This window comes from Hyperolius riggenbachi, chromosome 4 (genome assembly GCF_040937935.1).
Source record: "Hyperolius riggenbachi isolate aHypRig1 chromosome 4, aHypRig1.pri, whole genome shotgun sequence".
Classification (NCBI taxonomy): Eukaryota; Metazoa; Chordata; class Amphibia; order Anura; family Hyperoliidae; genus Hyperolius; species Hyperolius riggenbachi.
The window spans coordinates 273,978,141-274,002,949 of record NC_090649.1 but is presented as its reverse complement, the minus strand read 5'-3'; the positions used below and the strand labels follow the sequence as shown (position 1 = coordinate 274,002,949).

The 24,809-nt window shown below is 42.9% G+C and overlaps 1 protein-coding gene across 6 annotated transcripts in view; it reads right to left on the bottom strand.

Moving 5' to 3' along the window:
- The window catches only part of LOC137503789 (coiled-coil domain-containing protein 162-like), a 146,041-nt gene that overhangs the window by 41,334 nt on the left and 79,898 nt on the right, over positions 1-24,809 (bottom strand). For all 6 annotated transcript variants that reach the window (XM_068231273.1, XM_068231276.1, XM_068231275.1 and 3 more), the window contains 3 exons: positions 22,980-23,089; positions 9,785-9,934; positions 5,553-5,606 (listed from right to left, as the gene is read on the bottom strand). In XM_068231273.1, the coding sequence (XP_068087374.1) occupies positions 5,553-5,606; positions 9,785-9,934; positions 22,980-23,089 (314 nt within the window). The remainder of the gene's footprint in view (positions 1-5,552; positions 5,607-9,784; positions 9,935-22,979; positions 23,090-24,809) is intronic.

The window sequence follows — 24,809 nt, the reverse complement described above, 5'->3', positions numbered from 1 at the left end:
CACAATTTGCCATCCAACTCCTGTCTTGCCCTGCCTCAAGCGTCCTGTCAGAAAGGAGCTTCAGCACAGCTGGAGGCATTGTCACTGAGAAGAGAAGTCGCCTAGGTCACAAAAGTGTTCAGTACCTCACGAATGAGGCATGGATCCTGGAGGGCTACTGCCCACCCGAAGACTAAGTCAGTCAGTTTCTGCACACAGCATCTCTGCCTGCACGCCGTGTGACTGCCTGCCCCATGACTAAGTCGCTCCCACACAGCATCTCTGCCAGCAGGCCACTTGACTGCCTTCTCCGCCACCTCCAACAGGGTCCAGGACTCCAGGCGGATTCCTGAATTTTTAAGGCCACTGTTAGCAGCGGCCGCTATAATAATTTTCCTGGTGCGTGTACATGCTTGCCTAATTTTTCTGGCTGCACTGCAGCTGCAAAAACAAAACAAAAGGCATGTACAGGTGTCAATTTCCCTTTGTGATTGTTACCTTGCCACGGTGAAGGGGCTTGCGTATCACAATGAAGCAATGACCTACAGCTATATGAGTGTCTCGGGGGGGGGGCACACCCAAGATAATAAGGTCGTTGCTTCATTGTGGACAGACCAAATTCGATCACCTGGACAGTCACTGTTCTGTCATTGAGCTACCTCAGCCTGGTGACCATATGGGCTGGAAAGCCGCCATCACCTGCACTCTCGTCATGGTGCGCACCAGTCCAGCACGGCCATCACTACACAAACTGCTGTGTGTGGCGCTTTACACAGTGAGTTTGGTCTGTCATTGTGAAGCAGTACACTAATTACTCTACCTGATTGATGTATACACAACGAAGATGTTTTAAAGCACTTTAGGCCTCCAATTTAGCATGCAATGTGATTTCTGCCCCTTAAACCGCTGCTATGCGTCAAATTCAGATTTTTCCCCGGAACTTTTGCCATGTATCCCACTCCCCTATGCAAAAACTCAAATGTTAGACCCTTTGAAACATCTTTTCCATCACTTTTGTTGCCATCATGTTTCTAATTTTCAAAGTTCGCCTCCCCATTCAAGTCTATTGCGGTTCGCGGAAGTTCGCCTGGACCAAACTTTTTGTGGAGGTTCGCGAACCGAAAATCAGAGGTTTGAGACAACTCTATGAATGGGACCACAGCATGAAATAGTCATATTTCTGTAATATGGAGACATGGTAATTTAATCATTGCTATAGGAAACGCTACATCATTGTTAACTTCTTCCTGAAGTCTTCGGACACTGTTGACCTTCCCACTGAAGGAAGAGGCGTTACCCAGTAGTGGATCTAAGCGACCACGGGTCTTCGCCCACACTCCCTTGAGGGGAGTGCAGGATTTAGCTGCCTAGTGCCCAGCCAGGTCACTACTGGGATAACCTCAGCAAGTGGTCAGGAGAACAGCGACGCTAATGTGTGATGAGAAGCAGACGTGGTCAGGCAGTTTCCAGAGGTCCAGGACAGGAGAGAGCAGCGTGGTTAGGTCACAGGCAAAAGGTCGGGGCAGGCGGCAGGCAGGCAGGAACGAGGTCACAATCCAAGAGTCGGGGCAGGCGGCAGGCAGGCAGAAACGAGGTCACAATCCAAGAGTCGGGGCAGGCGGCAAACAGCAGGAGTCGGGGTCACAAGCCAAGGGTCAATTCCAGGAGTCAATCAGAGATCAGGGTAACAAAGTTCCTACGGACTACGCCAAGCTGTCAGAACGAGCAGCACTGGAGTAATGGCCAGTGCTGCTTTTATACCGGATCTTGGGCGCCAAATTACCGCCCTGCGCATGCGCAGTGCACGCACAGCGCACCGCGCCTGCGCGCGCACGCGCAGTGGCGCGCACAGTCACGAGCAGACGCGCGCGCGCACAAGACTCTGTGCACGCGCGCGCACCGCAACTTGCGCGCATGCGCGCACCGCCCAATGCCGCGCGCCGCCAACCAGGAAGCCCACACACCAGCCCTAAGGACCCCCTGTGCGTGCGCACCCCAGGACGGCCGCGGGAGCGTCGTAGGACCCCAGAGTGGTGAGTGTGACAATCATTAACCAGAATGTGCATGTTTAGGAAATAAGCATTTTACTATAAGGCCTCTGTGACGCGGGAGGCTGAAGGTAATAAATCTAAAAAGCTGTACCTCTGCCTTGATGTGGAAGCCAGCCTCCAGAAGATAAGGAACCCCCCAGCTGCTGTCTAGCAAGGTGTTATGCTAGGTACACACAATACACTTTTCTGACAGATTTACTGTCAGATCAACTAATTCCAACAGGTCCGATCTGATTTCCGATTGATTTTCCATAGAAGTAAATTTGAAATGGAATGGAAAATCGATCGGCAATCTGATTGGACCTGTTGGAAATAGTCGATCTGATAGTAAATCTGTTAGAAAATTGTATTGCATGTACCTAGTATTAGGAATGGAGAGGGGAGAGAAGGTAAGCCATAAATAGACAGACAAACTTTTAAGTAAATCTCTGTTGGGTGCATGCTTTTGAAAAAAAAAATGTTTAAAAATATATACGGTACATATCTTTTTAACAGGTGTAAGGGTCCTTTCACAATGCACCCTTGCCCAGTCTATTATAAATAACCATTTGTGAATCAATCTAGTGTTAGTTGTGAGATGTTCAACCATTTTTTTTTCCTATAGTTCCTATCCCAACGTTGTGAAATGTTACCGATAATTCAAAAAGGGCATTTTTCCCAAAACATTTTTTTTCGTCATTGAAGCATTTGATATGTCTTCCTATTGTTTTCAATCAAATATAGGGTTTAAGGGCCCGTTTCCACTAGGGCTGTTTGTGCCCAAATTCACACTCGTGAATAGGGGTCCAGGAATCTCAACGCACTGAAATCAATGATTTGTAAATTATTACGTTTTGTTCTTATTTATATTCTACACAGTGTCCCAGCTTTTTTGGAACCATGGCTGTAGCAACTCATTTTTGAATCAGGTTCACTTTAAAGATAGTCTTGTTTTGCCATATTCCCTGCTGTACTATTACCTCTACACCATGTATGTCAACTTAATATATAATAATAATCAACACATTGATCTTTGTACTATGTTTTATAGGTACCCTGTCTAAACATGAATCTAATGAGGGGGAGTTCAGTGTATAGGATAGAAAAGGTCAGCATTCTAGAACAATCATACATCATTGTGTTGGCTACAATCCAGAAATACAGCCTGCATCAACTGAAATGTAGGTCAGGATCTGCTAGAGAAAGAATGTGATCTCTAAATACATGAAATCCAGATTAAAATAGTTTTGTCAGATGATATAAAACAGCTAGAGAACAATGTCCAACACCTCTCTACAACACGTCACCATGTAACTCTTCACTGCAACTTCATAACTTACAAATTAAATCATTAACACACATGATGCAATATGTGTAAAGGTCTCCTATTTATATACTGTATATTCATTCTCTCTCTAAGGTGAGGAGGGTAGATAAAGCTTATTCCCTTCTCTCACTGGAACAGTATAGAGAAAGCAGTGGAGTAGAAGAGCAGGGAAGAAATTGAACTTATTACTATTGTGTGCTGTATTTATATAGCCCTTACATCATCTGTAGTGCTTTACAGAGCAGTGGTGTAGCTAGAGATTATGGGGCCCCATAGCAAAACTTTCATGGGGCCATCAGATGCAGGCACTCTTGAGCAATGCTGCCACCTCTACCTTATGACCATTTGCGTTCTCATGTTATCTTCACTGTATATAGTCCATGGGCACTAAGACACAGTCAGCGGGTGGAGGAACATAAGAAAGTTAACCTCCTTAGCGGTAACCCAGAGCTGAGCTCGGGGTAAGCCACCTCGGAGGATATCTCAGCCCCTCGTGGGGCGATTTAAATTCGGTAAAGTGTTGTACGCGCAGCTATCAGTTTGCTAGCCACGCGTACAGCTTGATCGGCCGCACGCAGCGGCGGAAGAGGGCCCCCCCCCGCCAGAGCCCTGCGCTGCCCGGACCAATCACTCCCGGGCAGCGCAAAGGGCTGGATCGAGTGCGCCTGACGTCAGGACGTCTGCTGATCGGACTAGCCGGACACATGCGCCCTCTAGTGGTGTTTCAACAGAATTTTTTTTTTACTAAAAATGTGTAATGCAGCCTCCTTGGTGAAAAAATTTAACCGCCAAGGAGGTTAATAGTGAAAACATCAAGTACCGCTTGGGCCCCCATACTCCAGGGCCCCATAGCAACTGCTTTGGCTGCTATGACTATTGCTACGCCCCTGTTACAGAGATGTAAGATTCTGATAACACACAATTAATGGTAAAGATGATTCATGTTCCATTTTAATTGACTGACTGGAATCATTGACAGAGGCATCACTAAGGAGGTGCGGTAGGTGCGGACCGCACCAGGTGTCACCTGCAGAGGAGGTGACACCAAGCTCCAGGCTAAAGGAGAGTGGAGTAGGCTATGTAAATATAGACAAGGCTAGTCCATGATGTACTTCTTCCTCCTGCTCTTCTCCCTTCTGGCTGCTCTAGGTTGAGCTGATAACAGAGTCCAGATGTCACATGGTGATCAATTTAACATCCCCCTTTAATAAGTGACATTACTACCTGGTGAGGTTGAGAACAGAGGCGCCAGCAGGATACAAATTTATAACAATTTTAAAAATTTGCTTGGAGGAAGCGGTGGACTTACCTTCGGAAAGCAGACACGAAAACTGTCTGAATTAGTATAAAACACATTTATTTATAGGTACCCCAAATATGCAATGCGTTTTACAGGCACAGCCCACTTCTTCAGGCAATAAGGTGGGGACAAACAGAAATTCGGCAATAGCACGTATAGGGCCTCTCTGACAGAGGCGCTATTCGTGTTTCTACCGAGCTACTTTTTGTCCCCTATTCCATTGCCCGATGAGGCGGGCTGTGCCTGCAAAAACGCGTTGCATTACTTGGAGTACTCTTAATAAATTCAATTGTTTGATTCAGACAGTTGTTCGGTCTGCTTTCTGGAGGTAAGTCCACCACTGCCTCCCTAGCAATTTTGAAGTTTTTATCACTTGTTATCCTGTTGGCGCCTCTGTTCTCTAGCAAATACACTGTGTCCACCCCTGGTGAAGGGGTGACCTACCCCTACCTTTCCGATCTACAGAGAGTGACATCTTAATCCTGAGTGAGGACAGGTCTAATCTCCTCGCCTGCATTTACAGTGGTTGCCTGAGTGGTAACCCTTGTTTGTGAGTATATATGTTGCACTGTTTATCAACTATACAGTGCTGCCCATAATTATTCATATCCCTGCTAAATTTTGACTTTTTGCTCAAATGTAAATAAAAACTGAGAATTTGTTTTCCCCACAATAATGCCTCTTATGCATCGTCTTACTATCTTTTGGGAGACACCTAAATCATTTCCCGTCAAAAAATTACTTGCTGGTTGAATAAAAGTAACTTTAAGTCAAAAATTGCCAGGGGTCTGAAATCATGCAATTCTGGTGTGACCAGAAGGCAGGCTTCAGAAACGCTGCAGGGGAGATTTACATGAAGGTGACAAGTTAGATATACTTCACATCTCTTGTATTTGGATAATAACAGTTGACATACGTTGCCGAGTCCATTTTCATTTTTCTTCTGCTCTCCTGTTACTGCAAGAAGTTCCTACAATGCAAAAGAACATCAGGAAGTTCATGCAAACCTGTGTTAAAAAGGCACCATAGTGACATATAGCATAAAGTAGTACATTATTTAGGATACCCAATTTCATGTTTCAGCATAAGGAACACTATATCTATATATTGGAATGTAGCTTTATCCTCCCAGTGATGTCACAACCTAGGCTGTTTAGTTATGCAGAATCTTCCTCCCAGACCATTCTGGGAGACCAGGCTTTTTTTCCACTGGCTCAGGAGCAAACAGTTCGCAGAGCGGCATCCGACAGCTTTAAAGATGTCGCCGCATGTGATGAATTTCAGAATGGAAAGTAGAGTGAGGAAAGGATGAAGAAACATTTACAAAGGAAATCAGTGGCTGAAGAATTTATAAAGTAATATTGAAAAAAATAAGCAGTTTTATTAATTACGTTATTTCCAGTACAGTTCCTCTTTCAATACAATTAGTAAGGTACATAAACGTACAAATATAATGTATTATAATTAGTAGTTGCTGTTTTCTATTATTGTGGCCTGCAGGTTGTATCACTTATTTTTTAATGGACACTGGAAATCTGTCCCTTGGATTTGCTTACTCATTATGTGTGAGAATGACAGTTGCTCCCCCAAAGGGGAATCTCTGAAGCTGCCTGTGAAGCGGGAGTTGGCCCGCAAGGTGCACTAAGGCTGTCTCCTGGTTGTCCTTCGGTACCTCCGTCTCCTTCCTGTTCACGCAAGCCCCTTGGTTCACTTCCCTTCTTTACTTGTGCTGCTAAACAGGTGTTGTTGTGCAATATTCTCTGCATAGTTTGTTTTCCCGTATCTGGGAAACTGATCATTATTTTTTACTGCATTTGCACTTTTTCATAGCGTTCCTTTACACTTTATGATTATATGAACTTTGTGAATCATTGGTATTGTATTTATGTTGTATTTATTATTGTTATAGAAGGGGGGCCCCTATTGTCATTATTGACTATTTGAATCTAACCATTGGACGATTATTTAAAGACACCAATATCACTTTTTAGTGATTTTTATTTGGTTTTAACCCATTGATTACAGTTTGATTCCAATAAAGATTATGTGACTTAAATTTACAAACTTGGTCAGTGTGGTGCTACCTTAGGGCACTCTTTTCTTTGTTCTGTATATACCGACAGTTGTTTCCCCTGAAATGTTTGCTTTGCTACCAGCTGTCATTTTTACAATTCCAGTTTGCAGATGAAACAAGATATATAACAAACTCTTCCCCTGAGAGAGAGAACTGGATTGCAGGATAACTGAAGAACAATGCCCACTAATCCAGTCATCAGCGTCACATGACTAGAGATGGAGATATTTGCCCAATGGGAGTGCATAGTAAGGGAGAAAGAGGTGGGCATAGTTTACACCTCAAGCTGAAGCCTCATGCCATACACATGTCAAAAGGTTAATTTCTGAGCAAAGAGAAATTATACTGATGTTAGACTTGAAACCATCATAAGATAGCAACATTTTCATAAGTTTGCTTTACTGTGATCACAGTTTCACTTTAAGCAATTAATTTTATATCTTTATGATGCACATTTAAAATAAATAATTTCTTCAGTAAGATAAAACAAAGTGTTAACTATTGGTAGAATCCATTGTAACAGTAACTGCCAGTAAACCCCTTAGGTGTGAATGAGAATGAGTCTTCATTTTCTGAATATGATTTGAGTATTTGAGATAAATGGCTGTCCAATAATTTCATTCTTAGCTTTCTTTGCAGTAAACTGTGCTTGTTTCCATGGCAACCACTTAATATCTGTATTTATTATTTCACTCTCCAGCTTCCCCTAATCCATGGCATATACATGTGCATGCCAATCAACAAGTTTCAACAAAATTGCTGCCCGATTTTCCACCAGGTCGAGAACTCCCACACTGCCTCTTTCTTTACAGTCCATTTGCTAACTTTAACCTGACAGCTTAATGTGTCCACAGAAATTGCTTCAATTTACTTATCATGCCATCCATTTTCCAAATTAATCAGTAACATTTTTAGAACGTACAATGTCTGGAAGAGTACATTGCCAATTTCCCCAAACAACTAAGAAATTCTGAGAAGAATGTAGGCAAGTCAGATCCTAGACGAGTGATTGTTCCTGCTGACCAAGTGAAAGGAAAGTTATTTCTACCATTCAGGGGGGATTCTGATTTTAGTGATCAATTCAGAGCAGTTTACTTTGTGTATTTGATGTTAAGGTTTGATACAGCAGTATAGCCAAGGAGCTGCGGTGGGGCCCCAGTGCAAGTTTTACATAGGGTCCTCTCATGCACTCTATGCATAACACTTGATATGGATCATCAAGACCTGTCAATGATAACTGCAGTGTAACAAAGGGGGTGAGGGGTTGGGACAGAGTTTGTGTGCACATTGGTAAGTGGTAATCATCAACAGAGGTGATAATTACTTGCATATATAGCACCAATGAATATCTAAGACAACAGTTGAAGGAAGTTCCCTAGTAGGTCCATTTAGTCGAAGGGCCCCAGTGAGGATGGAACCTCTGCATCCCATATTGCTACACTATTGGTTCACCACAGCTCTAGCTTCCTAACTAAATTTGTAAGAACGTTAGGGACTGGGTTAGGAAAAACAACAGATTGTCTAGAAGAGTGGCAACCGGTTATGCTTTACTTCCTTTAGTAACCCTGTGGACACTTCCGTTATATCTTATGTTCTACAAGGGCTCTATGGTTAGTACAAATATTAGGGCCTCCCTGTCTCATGCCATTGCCTATTGGGAGTGGATCTGCGCATTACAAATGAGGATTACTGCTGCTCTGTAATCATAATGCACCACATTATACCAAATAACTCTGGAGTCACACATCCCTTTTTCCTCTCAAAGTATACTAAATGGGACTTCATCTGCATTACTGAAGTAGTGACTCCAGGAAGCTCAAAGAGCTGTTCAGTCAGTTCTGCGATTACCTCGCTGGAAAATCCAGCATACTTTGCAAACTGCATGTCATGGCTACATTCTGCGTTAAGTGATTACTTGAAAATACTGTAAGAGTACAAATAATTTACAGTGCAAACGTCAGTATGTAAATTTTCACAATCTGAAAACCAAATGATTCAACGTCATTTTATTACCCTTATCTAAAGGCTCCAATACAAACCAAGGAGCACAGGAGAGATAAACGTGTAGATGTACTGGGGAAGGTTTTAAAAACAAAGTATTTGGGAAATAATTAATGTATATGTTTTGCTGAACTTAATTCAAGCTTCTTGAAGAATATTTATTAGATATTTTCAAAAACATAATGCCAAGCAAGCTTATAGGCTTTTTCTTCAAACCCGGAAATTTCCTTTTGTAAACTGCATGAAAGAGAATCCAGCAGGTGACCTTAATGCTATTTTAAGTATCTGGACACATTATTATTCAGTATTTATATAGCGCCGACATCTTCCATAGTGTTGTACAGAGTATATGGTCTTGTCACTTAACTGTCCCTCAGAGGAGCTCACAATCTAATCCTTACCATAGTCATAGGACTATATCCTGTAGCGTATATTGTAACCTGGGGCCAATTTTACGGGGAAGCCAATTAACTAATCTGTATGTTGTTGGGATGTGGGAGGAAACTGGAGTGCCCGGAGGAAACCCACACAGAAATGGAGAACACAAAACAAAATACAAAATCTATGCAAATAGTGTCCTGGCTGGGATTCGAACCAGGGACCCAGCGCTGCAAGGCAAGAGCACTAACAACTACGCCACCGTGTTTCACACTTTTTGTTCTAAATTGTATTTTAGTATTTCCTTATTGCAGCATCCTCAATTCATTATAGCAGACATTTTGTCCAATCGCACCGCTGCATCAACTGACTGTACTTACTGTAAGTCAGCAAGTAAACAGTTCCCACGGATAACTATGTAAGTATAGCCAGGTGTTCAACATGATCCCCTCTGTCCCCCCCAAGTAAAACTCCATAAGTCAGGTTCCTCTGCTTATCCCCCTCCTAACCTCCAAGATTAGCTGCATGCTTGTTTCTGATGTATTTAAAAGTAAATAAATATGGCAGCCTCATTTCAGTTGTCGTATAACAATTTTAAGTGTGGATTTTTCTCATGAGTTTGTCATTCTACGGTCCTCCCTTGTACCAGCTGAGCTATCGAAGGATGCATGTGCTGATTTTTCAAAACAACATACCTGCTCTTTCTGGTACAACAGCTGGTGCTCTTGCTGAAGAAGGTTTTCATAAAACATGGAGTAGGATAGATAGTCACTCTGTTCTCTTGCCGTAATATCACAGGCCAATGATGTAAGGCAATGCTCTAAATGTTCTTTTTTGAAACTCACCTATAAATAGGCAGTACAGTAAATAGAAGTCTTACAATGACACCAGGGCTACTGCAGCTGACAAACATGAATCAGCACAACATGCACACAAAAACAGAAAACTATTGGAAATATTCTGAATACTTTAGCAAACATTCACTTTTAAATAGTTATAAAAAATGGCCAGCAATGTAAAGCCAGCTGTTCAGTAACTGGTAGACCAGGTAAAGAACTGACATCTTCCTGATACTGTTACCATATTCATGTTTGCTCCAGTAGATATTAGACAACATTTCAACATTGATTGGGTTGCTGGCTGTAGAGATAATCATGTCTAGGAGAAGTCATGGAGAAGCATGTGATTTGTTTCATGAGCTGATAGATTTGCAAAGTTCTGATTTGCTGTGATCACATCCTGCTTTAGCACGTGATCATGACTTGCAAATCAGAGACTTACATATCTATCACCTGACCAAACTGGTCACATGCTTCCCCAAGAGTTCTCCAAGACACGACCATCATTACTTCTGGCAACTTTCTTCTCCTGGATGCAGTACAAAGCTGTTATGTGTTGCTTGCATACAGATGCCTCCGAAAACGGCTATTTAGCCGCCAGATGAAATGGACGCACAGAATTTATCGTTTTTTTGTATGGCTATGATTCGGCACAGTCGCGTGTGTTGCCGCAAAGCTCATGTCTAACGGCAACGTTCATGGTTGATAGCCGTATACATTTACATTTGAAGTAATGGAGGGGGGAGCCTGAGCAGCAGCGCAGGGAGGGCAGCCCGACCTCTCCCTTCCTATATAGCGGCTATGTGCATATGTTTAGTGTCGGAAATATTTATTGGTTATGTCGCTGTAATATGGGGGGGGGGGGGGCGCAGGGAGGGCAGCCCGACCTCTCCCTCCCCTTCTCTCCCCGCGCCGCCCTCCGTGCTCCCCTCTCGGACTCAGAGTGATGCGCACAGGGAAGCGATGTAAATACCTACCTCACCTCCAATTGCCGCTCACTCGCCGCTGGTCTTCTCCTCTCTGCATAGCCGCTGTACACACGCTGAAAAGCGTGTGTATAGCGGCTATGCAGAGAGGAGAAGACCGGCGGCAATTGGAGGTGAGGTAGTTATTTACATCGCTTCCCTGTGCGCATTACTCTGAGTCCGAGAGGGGAGCACGGAGGGCGGCGCGGGGAGAGAAGGGGAGGGAGAGGTCGGGCTGCCCTCCCTGCGGCTCCCCCCCCCCCCATATTACAGCAACATAACCAATAAATATTTCCGACACTAAACATACGCACATAGCCGCTATATAGGAAGGGAGAGTACGGGCTGCCCTCCCTGCACTGCTGCTCAGGCTCCCCCCTCCATTACTTCAAATGTAAATGTAAAAGTATACGGCTATCAACCGGCTATCAACCATGAACTTTGCCGTTAGACATGAGCTTTGCGGCAACGCACGCGTCCATTTCTAACTGCGGCCAGTATTCTCGTACCGAGATGCCTCACCATTTTCAGGCAGGCATCTCTAGTACACAGAATAGGCATAACTCATCAATTTCAATCAAATATTGTTTGGTAATGCCATAGTTTCTTATACAGTAGATTTAATTTATTATTATATTTATTCTTTTTGTTTTTTTTATTGTACAGTGCATGCCAAGCGTAACACAAGATATCTGTAAATCAAGAAATTCTGCTTGTATGAAAAAAGTTCACAGCAAGTTTATACACATGACATCTCTCATGCACAAAAACTAGGTCAAAATTCATGTGACATTACAGATTAATTTACCAGTGAGCGCATTTTTGCCTCAGGCAGGGCGGTTCTGAAAATGATATACTTTTCACCCACAGAAGCAGATGATTAAGTGTTATTGCACAAAGCAGCAGTGTTCCCATCATGCTACAGCAGAACTGCTAGGCTCGCACCATCACAGTAAAAACAAGAGAAAGTGTGTCCCCATTCTGCTAATGCAAACTCTGTCAGAGCTATACAAGCCACTGTGCGCCAGGAAGAGGGCCTGCAGCGTGGAGTCAACTTGAATGAAAAATGCACAGAAATTCACAGAAAAGTACACAAAAAGGATCCATGCTTTTCTGTGTTGTTCTATTGGAAAGGGAAATGTGATGAAGTATTCATTGCAAATATTATCTCATTTATCTCAGCTTGATTACTTTGAGTTCATGTGCATATACAACACAAACACCCCACAGTGTTTTTGTAAACAGAAAACTAGTCAGATGAATTCTGTGAATTCATCTATTTGCAGTTTTAGGTTTTTGTTCTTTTCTCTCCTCCTTGTGTGGGCCTCCCTGCCAAACCCCACTATGAGCTCACCAGGCCCACAGTTACAGTGACCACATCATGCTGGAGTCTCTGTCCTGGTCCCCATCAGCTCCATGGAGCGAGCTGCTACAGCATCCCAGCAGCCTGGGTTCCACAGTTGTGTCAGGCGGGTGAGGCATGGAGGGGAGGGGGACTCATCATTTCACTTACCCACTGATTGGAGGGACAAACATTTGTCCAGAATATCAAGTGGCTGTGTGGATGATGCAGCAGAGGGAGCATGGTGGTGTGGGAGAAATATGGGGTCTCTGGGATGCAGTACAGGGTGTTGTGGGGGAGGGGCCAGGAGTACACTGATTGGAATCACTGATTGGAATGGCTATAAGTGGCTTCAGCCTTAATGGTTGTCCAATTGGGTGGTGGAAACTTGGAGGCGAGTATGGGGAGGATGTTGCATTGTTGTCAGTTGAGTAGGGAAGGTTTACAAAAATAAATAATTAATGGAAATAGCTTTATGACCCTGCACAGAAGATTAAGATAACAGAAAATGTGTGGGTTTAATCTTCCCTGCATAAAGAAGTGCAGTATGTTCTCTTGCTTACTGGTTTGTAATGGAGTGTTTATCTAGCAGATTCCCTGTTAAACAAGAATTACTCTGCACCATTATGAAGCATGAAATACAATCATTTGGTGTTAAATGGAGAAATGTTTAGTTCACAGCTTTTACTTTCAGCCAGCAAAGCAGGGGGTAAGTAATGTTTATCGTGCACCATCTGCAGCCTGATTTCAGGCTTGAAATCATATGTCATGTGAGATGCGTTTACATCTCAGCTTAACCACTTCAGCCTTCAGTCGTGTTTCACTTTATGCATCCGAGCAATTTTCACCTCCCATTCATTTGCCAATAACTTTATCACTACTTATCACAATGAATTGATCCATAGCTTGTTTTTTCCGCCACTAATTAGGCTTTCTTTGGGTGGTACATTTTGCTAAGAGCTACTTTACCGTAAAAGCATTTTAACAGGAAGAATAAGAAAAAAACTGAAAAAATTCATTATTTCTCAGTTTTCGTCCATTATAGTTTTAAAATAATACATGCATCCATAATGAAAACCCACGTATTGCATTTGCCTAATAGTCCCAGGTACACATTATGTCCTGGGTACATTATGTCCCTATCACAATGTATGGCGACAATATTTTATTTGGAAATAAAAGTGATTTTTTTCCGTTTTGCATCCATCACTATTTACAAGCTTATAATAAAAAAAAATAAAAAAATTAAAAAATTTGAAATATTTCATCTTTACATGGATATTTAAAAAGTTTAGACCCTTAGGTAAATATTTATGTTTTTTATATTTTTTTTTTTATTAAACATTTTATTTGGGTATTTTTGGGAGGGTGGGTGGGATGTAAATAGTAATTTTTTTATGTGTTTATTTTTTTATTTTTTACATGTAGACGTAGTTTTACTATTTGACCACAAGATGGCAACCATGAGTTTATTTACATGTACGCTTAGAGGGACATAGAGGGGGCATAAGAGGAGAAAGAGCGAGGCTTCCCGAGAGAAGCAGTCGCTTTTTTTTTTTTGCCATGGAAAGGGATCGATGTTCGGGCACCATGTCCAGATTCATTGATCCCTGGACTAACAAACCGCTGCCCGGGAGCGCGTGTGCACGCCTCGTGATTGGGTGCGGGAGCGCACATGGCCTTTTGGATGTAACCTCTACGTCCAGAAGGCTTAAATGGTTAAGGCCTTAGGTGCAACTTAAAACGCGGCCGAATGGCAGCATTTGTAACATCACGCATGTCAACACTTGACACAAGGTGGTGTTACTACACAGCATAGAACCACAACATGTCGCATCAGAGTACAGCTGCAGCCACTCTCAGATGTGACTTCATGGGGGAGCCGCCAGCCCAGCACCAGTACTGACTACTAACAAGCACACCGCTGGTGCAGTAGAGCAGCTGACAACGGAGCAGTGCTTTTCAGCGCTGCTAGATTTGGGCGCAGCCGGCGCCTCCATAGACTTCAATACGAATCACTCCTATTGAAGCGCTCAGTGAGTAACGTCGGCTCCGTCAGAAGACGGAGCCGAGGTTGCTTAAAAACATAATAATTCGGCCTCCAGCAATCGCTGGAAGCCGAATTATTTCATTCCCCCACTATCCATGGCGGCCTGGAGGGGGAATAGTAATTAAATTGGCCCGGACTTGTGCAGAAGCAGGATCAGCTATATACCGCTGTATCCTGCGCCCAAGTCTACTGGCGCCGATTTCAAATGTACTCGCTGACAGGTAGTGAATTTACTGTCAGCTGCCCATCTGAAAGAGGCCTAGACTAATACTGTTTTATGGAAGCAGGGATTTTGGCACACGGGTGTCAGGTGGGCTTTGGCAGTAGCATAGACAATATTAAATTGCGGTTATGGTGCACCAGGGTGTTTGATCCTGGTGCGAGGTTTGGCAAGCGGCACTGGCTTCAGGAAGTGTTTGGGAATTGATGCAGAGGAATTGGTAAGTGGCTCCGGCTATAGCAAGTGTTCTAGCATGAGGTTTGGCAAGCAGCAGCGAGATATTGGCAAGATGTGTCCCCTTCAGGATATGTTCGGTAAGTGGCAGCGAGCTATTGGTAAGAGGTGGCAGGTTCAGGAAGTTTTTGGCAAGGGCCAGAGAGGGATCGGTAAATGTTGACAGCTTTGCCAATAGTTCTGACACAAAGAATGTCAAGAAACGGCAAGCAGCGTTGGCTTTGGGAGCGATAGGAATGGTAAGGTGGCCAAACACTGGTTGGCATGGCCAACAGATAGATCCCTCTCCTTATCTGATCAGAGAGGGATCTATTTGCTCAATAGCCTCTACACACTACAAACAAATTTTCAATCGATTTCAGCATGAAATCTTTGAAAATCTGTGTTCCCCTCCCCCCCGCCCGACTCTTACCTGTCCACTGCACAGTCTCTGTTTCTGCTCTCTCTGTTGCCTTCTCCTTCACTTCAGAGTCTCAGGTGCATGTGTTATGTAATTCACAGAACAGACACTAGGGCCTTGTAACCACTATAGGGTTCCAGTATTTGGCCTCTACAGGGTGGGCCATTTATATGGATACACCTTAATAAACTGGGAATGGTTGGTGATATTAACTTCCTGTAAGTGGTCAGAAACTTGTAAACAACTCATGAAAGAATAAAGTTACGTTAAAACTAAGCACACCATTATTTTTCTTGTGAAATTCCCAATAAGCTTGATGTGTCACATGACCCTCTTACTATTAAAAAAACAATAGTTGGTTTCAAAATGGCCAACTTCAAAATGGCCACCATGGTCACCACCCATCTTGAAAAGTTTCCCCCTCACATATACTAATGTGCCACAAACAGGAAGTTAATATCACCAATCATTCCCATTTTATTAAGGTGTATCCATATAAATAGCCCACGCTGTACATTATGTTACACAGGGACACGGAAGTGAAAAGCAGCAAGCGGGGAGAGAAGACACCTGAACCACACCATGGACAGGTGAGAGTATTCAGTTGTCAAATCGAACACTGCTAGCAACTTTCTCCAGATCCACCGCCGATTGACCAAAATTTTCCATCCTGCCTAATCAAACGGATCAACTGATTTCAGACGGAAATTGGTTGATTGGGAATTGTTTGTAGCGTTCATTTTCGCAGATTAGATCAATTGATCAAATTGGTAACGGTATGTTATCGGAGTTTGCAACCAAATTCCTTTGCGGTAAATGTATGCATGTTTTATTAGTGGACAGGCCTGCTAAAAGGTTTTTTGAGTCAATACAGAAGAGGTTATGGGAAGATCACATGCACTGCCTCACTGACAATACTACAGAGTGACCAAGGCAGGCCTCACACTTGTATGTTCGGAAACAGCGCACCAAATAACGTGCATTTTTTGGACACAACACGTATTTGAAAGCTAAAAAACCAAAATTAGCTTACCTGGTAATGCTGTTTTTAATAACCCTCCAGGACAGGTGCTTACATATGAGATTAGGCCCCGCCCCCAACAGGAAACACAAAGAACTAGCTCTCTATAAGTTCCACCTCTAACCTCTACCTGCCAGTATGTTCCAATTAACTGTTCCGATAGATTATTCTACTTCACACATTACCTAAATATCCGTTTATAGTTAAAAAACCTTTTTATGACCACATGTTTACACATCAAATTATTTACATGCAACCATAAGTTTCTAGGGTGGGTCACCTGTCCTGGAGGGTTATTAAAAACAGCATTACCAGGTAAGCTAATTTTGGTTTTTTCAAATAACCCTCCAGGACAGGTGCTTACATATGAGATGATATGCAATAAATAACACTAACCTTAGGGAGGGATCACAGCCTGAAGAACCTTTCTTCCAAAAGTCTGTTCCTCTGCCGATAATAGATCCAACCTGTAGTGTTTGATGAAGGTGTTCACCGTCTTCCAGGTGGCCGCCTTGCAGATTTCGGTTGCCGTCGCTCCAGCTCTGTAAGCCCAGGAAGTTGCAACTGACCTAGCCGAATGTGCTGTTACTTCTCTTGGACCTGGAACTCCCTTAAGCCTATATGCTTCCTTAATGCAGGATCTGATCCATCTTGCTATAGAGGCCTTAGACATGCTTTTTCCCTTTGCTGCTCCAGAAAAATTCACAAATAATGCCGTAGATTTTCTAAACTCCTTTACTCTGTCTAAATAAAATAGCAAACATCTCCTGACATCTAGTTTATGCCATTTAATTTCCCTTGGATCTGTTGCGTTTTTACAAAAGGATGGCAATACAATCTCTTGCATCCTATTGGACAGGGTAGCAACCTTTGGCAAGAATTCACTCGTCGTCTTCAGGACTACCCTATCGTGAAAAATTAAACAAAAAGGTTCAACCGAGCTTAGTGCCTCCAGTTCGCTTATCCTCCTTGCTGAGGTCACTGCTACCAAAAAAACTGTTTTCATTGTTAATAATCGTAATGAAATTTCATTTAATGGCTCAAAGTCCTCACTCATTAAGACGTTTAGAACTAAAGTTAAATCCCATCTTGGGTATGAACGTTTCATTACTGGCCTAGAACGTTCTACCGATTTCAGAAATCTAATAACTAAGGGTTCTAAGGCTAACCGCCTATTAAGAAAAACTGAAAGGGCTGCAATCTGCACTTTCAAAGTACTTAATGCCAGTCTCTTGTCGACTCCATCCTGCAAAAATTCTAATACTGAGGCCAGTCTGTTGGATTTCAGACCTGATTGCTCTTTCCAATTACAAAAGGTCTTCCAATACTTTAAGTAGATTGCCCTCGTAACGCTTTTCCTACTGTTCAGTATCGTTCTTGTTACTCTGTCAGAAAATCCTCTTCTTTTTAAGATTTGCCCCTCAGAAACCACGCTGTCAGCTGAAGATTGGGAATCTGAGTCCACTCGTCTTCTCTTTTGAGGAGGCTGTGTCTGTCTCTCAATTGGATCGGTTTGTCCACCAACATCGATTTTATCATTGGGAACCAGACTCGTTTTGGCCAATTGGGTGCAATCAGTATCATATACATTGTAGTTGATCTTAGCTTTTGTAATACTACTGATAATAGAGGGATTGGCGGGAAGGCATAGGCGATCTGAAAATCCCATGTCTGAGCCAAGGCATCTACTCCTAAAGCTCCTTTTGGATCTAGGGAAAAAAAGTGGTCGCAGTGTGTGTTCTTCCAGTTGGCAAACAGATCTACTTGAGGACAACCCCACTTCTGTGTCAACTCCCTGAACACTCTTGGGTTTAGGCTTAGCTCTGAATTTGACAATCTTTTTCTGCTTAATAGATCCGCCATAGTATTCAGTGACCCCTTGAGATGAACTGCTGAAATCGATTGAAGGTTCTGTTCTGCCCAATCTAATATCTGTAGTACTAGGTTTAGAAGCTGTTCTGACCTCGTACCTCCTTGTTTGTTCAAATACATCACTACTGTGATGTTGTCTGACCTGACTTGGAGATGGTGGCCTCTTATCTTGTCGGCCGCCTGTATCAGTGCCTCCTTTACTGCTAGCAATTCTCGAAAGTTTGACGAGTGAGTCATTACTTCTTTCGACCAAGTACCCTGTAAATAAATGCCTTCTATATGAGCCCCCCAACCTATCAGGCTGGCATCTGTCGTTAATACCCTCGTTATCGGATATCTCCATAAACGACCCTGTATCAGTCTGTCCTCCTGGACCCACCAATCTAGGCTCTGCTTTATCTCTGCTGGCATACAAAGGGTCTGATCTATGGCCGTTTGAACTCCTCTCCAATTCTGCAGAAGCCATTGCTGTATGTGTCTTATGTGCCTCAGTGCCCAGTATACTGATGGAGCTGTGGAGGTTAAAAATCCTATCAACCTCATTACTTGTCTTACTGTTGTGACTGTTTCCCTCTGGTATTGCTGTACCATTGTCTGGAGTTTCATTATCTTGTCCTGTGGAAGATATAATTTTTGAGACACTGAATCCACCCTGAACCCCAGGAATTGAATCTGCTGTGTTGGAATGAGGTAGGATTTCTGAAAATTCACTAGCCAACCTGTCCGCTCTAGGAGTTCTATCACCAACTTCTTGTGGTTTTCCAGTCTTTGAATACTGTCGGCTAGTACTAACAAATCGTCCAGGTATGGGATTACAAGAATGCCCCTGAGGTGTAGAGCCCCCACAATTTCTGCCATTACTTTTGTGAAAATTCTGGGTGCTGAAGAGATTCCGAATGGAAGACCGCAAAATTGAAAATGTTCTGGACCTGAACTCGTCTTTATACTGAATCGAAGGAAAACTTGAGATTCTTTCCTTATTGGGATATGCCAATAAGCATCTGTTAAATCGATATTGATCATGAAACAATCTGGGAACAGTAGGTTTCGCATCGTAAATACTGTCTCCATTCGGAATCTCTCGTATTTTATATATGGATTCAGAGGTTTGAGGTTTAATATCAAACGATATTTCCCTGTGGGCTTCTTTACCAAGAAGACTCTGGAGTAGAATCCCCTTTCTTCCTGATCTACTGGAACTCTGCAGACCACGTCTCTTGCGAGCATATCCTGCACTATCTGTAACATCGCTCTCTTTTCCTCTGGCACTCTTGGGGCCTGAGTAATTACAAATCGATTGGGAGGAGGTTTTGAAAATTGGATCTTGTATCCATTTTCTACTAGATCTAAAATAAATTTGTTTTTTGTTATTTCTTTCCAACCTAGTAGGAACTTTTTTAACCTGCCTCCCACCTTGTTGGCGTCATGGTCTGTCCTTATTTTCCGTTGATCTGAACAACGGATTTCTTTTGGTAAAACCTCTATTGCCTGCCCAAGGCTTACGCCTCTGCTGTTCCTTACCCTGTGCCTGTCTTTTACGAAAAAACGGCTTCTTTTTTGGCTCAAACTTTCTCTTTTTAGGAAAGGTTGTCTTTTTGCTGGCTGTACGCTCTAATACCTCCTGGAGCTGTGGACCAAATAATAAATCTCCTGAGAAGGGAAGACTACATGCCCTGGCTTTTGATGTCTGACTCCCATCCCAAGTTTTTAACCATAGATTCCTACGTGCATTATTTATTAGTGCCGTGGATCTTGCTGTTACTCTTAGTGATTCTGAGGCTGCATCAATCACATAATCATTACCACCCTCAACCACCTCAATGGCTTCAAGAATATCTTTCTTAGGTGCATCTTCGTCAACCAATCTTTTAATTCTTTCCAACCATACAGACATAGTGCGGGATACACAGGTCGTTGCTGCGGCTGGTTTGAAGTTGGTCGCACAAGCTGACCAAGCCTTTTTAAGTGAAAATTCAATTCTCTTATCCCCTGGATCCTTAAGTCTACCAAAATCCTCGAAAGCTAACTCATTATCTTTCTCGACTTGGCTAAAAGCTGCGTCAAGCTTGGGACATGACTCCCATAACTTCGCATCCTCTTCCGCAAACGGAAAACGTCTCTTAAATCCCTTTGAAATAAATAATCTTTTCTCAGGATCTTTCCATTGTAATGTAATTAAATTCTTCATAGAATTATGCAAAGGAAAACAAAGTTGCTCTGATGGTTCCATTCCCATATACAATTTGTCATGCAAGGATTTTTCTGACGTCTTTTTCTGTGGTATATCTAGCGTTGAATAAATTGCCTTAAGCAGCTCTTCTGTCTCTTCTGAGGCAAATTTAAACTTTGATGCCTTATTTGCATCTTCAGTCTCCTCATGTTCAGACAATTCCTCAGAAGACACAGAGTATGGTTCACCCGTTTCGTGGTGACTCTCTTGCTCTTCTTCTGATGAATAAATAATTCTAGGGGATTTACTTGTGGCTTTTTTAGGTTTAACTACCTGCTCAGGCTGCCGCCCTTGTGCAGAGGTGGTAGGTAGACTTTCTCTAAATGCCTTAAAGGTCTCAACCATTTCTTGGCGCATTGTAAACATAAAGTCTTTACAAGAGGCTGTATTATCTTCATTAATGATACTTGAAATACATTTCTGACAGGATGCTTTTGGCCAGTGCAGTTGTAAGGGTTTATTACAGAGAATGCAACTCCTGGGCCTTTCAGAGCTATCAGACTCCATAGCATCCTAAGGGAAACATACAAAATAACCCCATCAATATGTTAAACAGCCACCTTACTCTATATCAACATGATTGAATAATATGAGCGGCCTGGATCCTAATTCAATTCGTATAATAGCCTAAACAAAGTCTAATTTGCATCAGGACAATTGCACTGACAGCCATTCCCTGTGCATATCCAATATACAAATATATCAGTAATTGCCAACCTCCCATAATCACCTGATATAACTTAGATGCTTTAATTGGTTTAACAAAAACACCATATGCATTAGGATGATTTAGACTGAATAGTAATCACCTAATATCCACACTTAATCACATATAAACTTTTATGTTGGGACCATAAATAATGCCGCTGGAAATTTAGCATATACTATAACAAACATGCACTAGGTTGTGTATATGACTCCTATATTAACCATCTAAGCATCTGTTTAATACAATATCAGACCTCTGAGATCAGACTGCGGGATAGGTAAACATTAACTTTCCCCCCTTAGCAGACCTCAATCAGACAGCGGCTACTAACATCAGACCTTGCAGATCAGACGGGCGAATGTCCTCCGACGTAGCCCCACTTACCTGATCTGCTGTCTTCTGCTTTGCGTCCATCTCCTCCTACACACAAACGCATGTGGGGATGGACGCCGCGGCCTCTAAGCAGGCACCCAACCCGGAACCGGAAATACGTCACCGTAAGGGCGGAAGTTTCGCATAGCCAGCGTTACTGCCCTCGCTTCCGCCTGGACACGCTGCCACACTCCCGCACACTCCAGAAGCCACCATTCCGCCTCCGCATGGCGCCAGCTTCCTCCGTTGGGTGTATGGCCTCCGCCTTAGCTGCCTCCGCTGCCGCTCCCCTGGTCACCACTGCACCTGCCGGTCATCCCAGGAGAATCCACCACCCGGTGGATAAGGTAAACCTCATCATTCCACCTGGACCAGGCTACCCTTTACTAGTTCCTAATGGCCTCAGCACTGCCTGGCTGCTGACCACCTCTCCTAGCCAGAGAGCTAGGTGTTCCCCGGAACAGGAAACACAAAGAACTGGCAGGTAGAGGTTAGAGGTGGAACTTATAGAGAGCTAGTTCTTTGTGTTTCCTGTTGGGGGCGGGGCCTAATCTCATATGTAAGCACCTGTCCTGGAGGGTTATTTGAAAAAAACACTTTACTCTTTTTCCACAGCAGTTATTTTAAAATATGGACAAAAGATGAAAATATGCAAAGAAGGTGTCAGTTTTTTTCCCTGCATGTGTAAATCTGCATTAAGGCCTGGTGCACACCAAAAACCGCTAACAGATCCGCAAAATGCTAGCAGATTTTGAAACGCTTTTTCTTCTTTTTCTGTAGCGTTTCAGCTAGCATTTTGCGGTTTTGTGAAGAGTTTTTGGTGTAGTAGATTTCATATATTGTTACAGTAAAGCTGTTACTGAACAGCTACTGTAACAAAAAACGCCTGGCAAACCGCTCTGAAGTGCCGTTTTTCAGAGCGGTTTGCGTTTTTCCTATACTTAACATTGAGGCAGAAACGCATCCGCAATCCAAAATCTGCAGCAGCCCAGGAGTATGCGGTTCTGCAAAACGCCTCCCGCTCTGGTGTGCACCAGCCCATTGAAATACATTACCCTAGCGGATCCGCACCCGCAAGCGGATCGCAAACCGCAGCAGAACCGCTCTGGTGTGCACTAGGCCTAAGTGTGAATGGGCTTGTTGATTTGCATGGGCTGTGTGTGAAAATAGCATGCAAACTGTGTGACCCCCGCCTAAATAATCTTCTCCCTCAGGTAACCACACACACCATGATCCGATTTTACAGCAATTCGAGAAAAATCGGATTTCCTGAAAAAGAAAAAGCCTTTTTTATGGGATTTCCCATTTTTATTCGATAAAAGTTGATTGGGAGTGGTGGATTTTTTTGATAAACTTTTATTAACATTGAACGGTGTGTAGTAGATTGTCAATTTATTAATATATACACCCAAGCAATTTTCTCAGAGTTTTCAATCATTTTTTTCATAATTGGGGAAAAATTGAACACGTGTGATACATTGGTCAGATTTTTCAAATGTTACAATCAAACAGAAAAATTGATTGCAATTCTTGAATTAGAAAGATATTTAAAAAATTGTATGGTGTGTGGCTACCAGTCTTGCATGAGCTTTGTAAGCAGTTTTCCTTCAGCTGATGTTGAGATCTCATATGTTACCTCTGCTGCGTTGTCCCGGCATTCACTCATCAGCTTCTGCACAAACTTCTCCACGATTTGTGGCCTAACCGGTGAGAAGTTCTCGGTCATGGATGGCTTCTTCCACAGCTCTAAATACAAGTCAGTTTCATGGAAGATCCAAGGTTATAATGGAGTTGATAAGGTGTGCTCACCAAATGTAAGTAATATGACTTTGTCAAATACTCAATGCATATTCAATCTTATTATAACTTCCATTTTAAGGTGGCCATACACTGGTCGATTTGCCATCAGATCAACCAACAGATAGATCCCTCTCTGATCAAATCTGATCAGGGAGGGATCGTATGGCTGCCTTTTCTGCAAACAGATTGTGAATCGATTTCAGCATGAAATCGATTCACCGTCTGTAAAGCTGCCGCCGCCCCCCTGCATATATTCCCTGCTCTGCTGGCGCGTGTTCCTGCTGTCATCGCTGCTCCTTCTCCGCTGGGTTCCTTCAGGCTTCACTTCTTCCTGTCCGGGGAAGTTTAAACAGTAGAGGGCGCTCTACTGTTTAAACTTCCTGTCGGGACAGGAAGAAGTGAAGACTGCCGGAACCCAGCAGAGAAGGAGCAGCGGTGACAGCAGGGACACGCACCGGCGGAGCAGTTAATGTATTGCCGCTAGCGTCGGTCATCGGACATTCGAACGCCGCTATCCCGACCCGCCGGCGATCAAGCGAAATCTTCCGCACGGACAGATCGACGGGAACGACCGATTTCGGACAGAAAATCGATCGTTCGGTCAGCGTTTGCGCAACGATTTCACAGTAGATTCGACCGCAGTGATCGAATCTGCTGTATATCGGCGGGAAAATCGTTAGGTGTATGGGCCCCTTTACAGTGTACCTGAACTAAGGAACACTTTTGCAAACAAAGGCTGTGGTTAAGTTCTTTTCACAAAGACAACTCCACATATACTTTTTGTTTGCACATCTATTTGGAGAAGATAATGGGTTTGCTCAAATTCACAATTCTTTCTTAAGGTGGCCACACACGATACAATAAAATGATCCGATTTTACAGTAATTCGATAAAAACGATCGTATCTCCCGAAAAAATCGAAAGCTTTTTTTTCCACTTTTTTCGACTGAAAAATCCGATCGGATTTCCCGTTTTCTTCGATTTTAATCGATCCGGACTGCCAGATATTTTTCTTTAATCTTTCTAAAGATTGTATGGTGTGTGTTGGATTGTCAATTTATTAATATACACACTCTAGCAATTTTGTTAGAGTTTCCAATCATTTTATCATAATTGGGGGAAAAATTGAACATAGGTGTGTGGTACATTGGTCATATTTTTGAAATGTTACAATCAGTCAGAAAAATTGATTGCAATTCTTAAATTGAACAGATATTTAAATAATTGTATGGTGTGTGGCCACCTTAAGTTTTCTCCTTTGTGATATTTTCACATAAATAAAATACTTTTTCAGCCACCAGCAAGTAAGAAAATACTCAAAATAATTTTGACAGCATTTTTTCAATTGCAGAGTGCTGAAAAGTCATTTGAAACAGAAGATGAAAAAATATCTCCTAGGAGAAAACTCAGCATAATAGTGAACTGGATCGGGCTCCATGACCCTTATTCAATTGACTTTTTCCTGAGTTTTCTCTGAGATATTTTGTTTTACACCTTATCAACCAAACACCAAGCAAGGGAACACTCACAATGGCACTTTAAGGGCGTGTGAAGCGATTTTAAAAATAAAAACCAGATACTCACCTAAGGAGAGGGAAGGCTCTGGGTCCTATAGAGCCTTCCTGTTCGCCTTCCATCCTCCACGTTCCCCTAGCCGGCTCCCCCG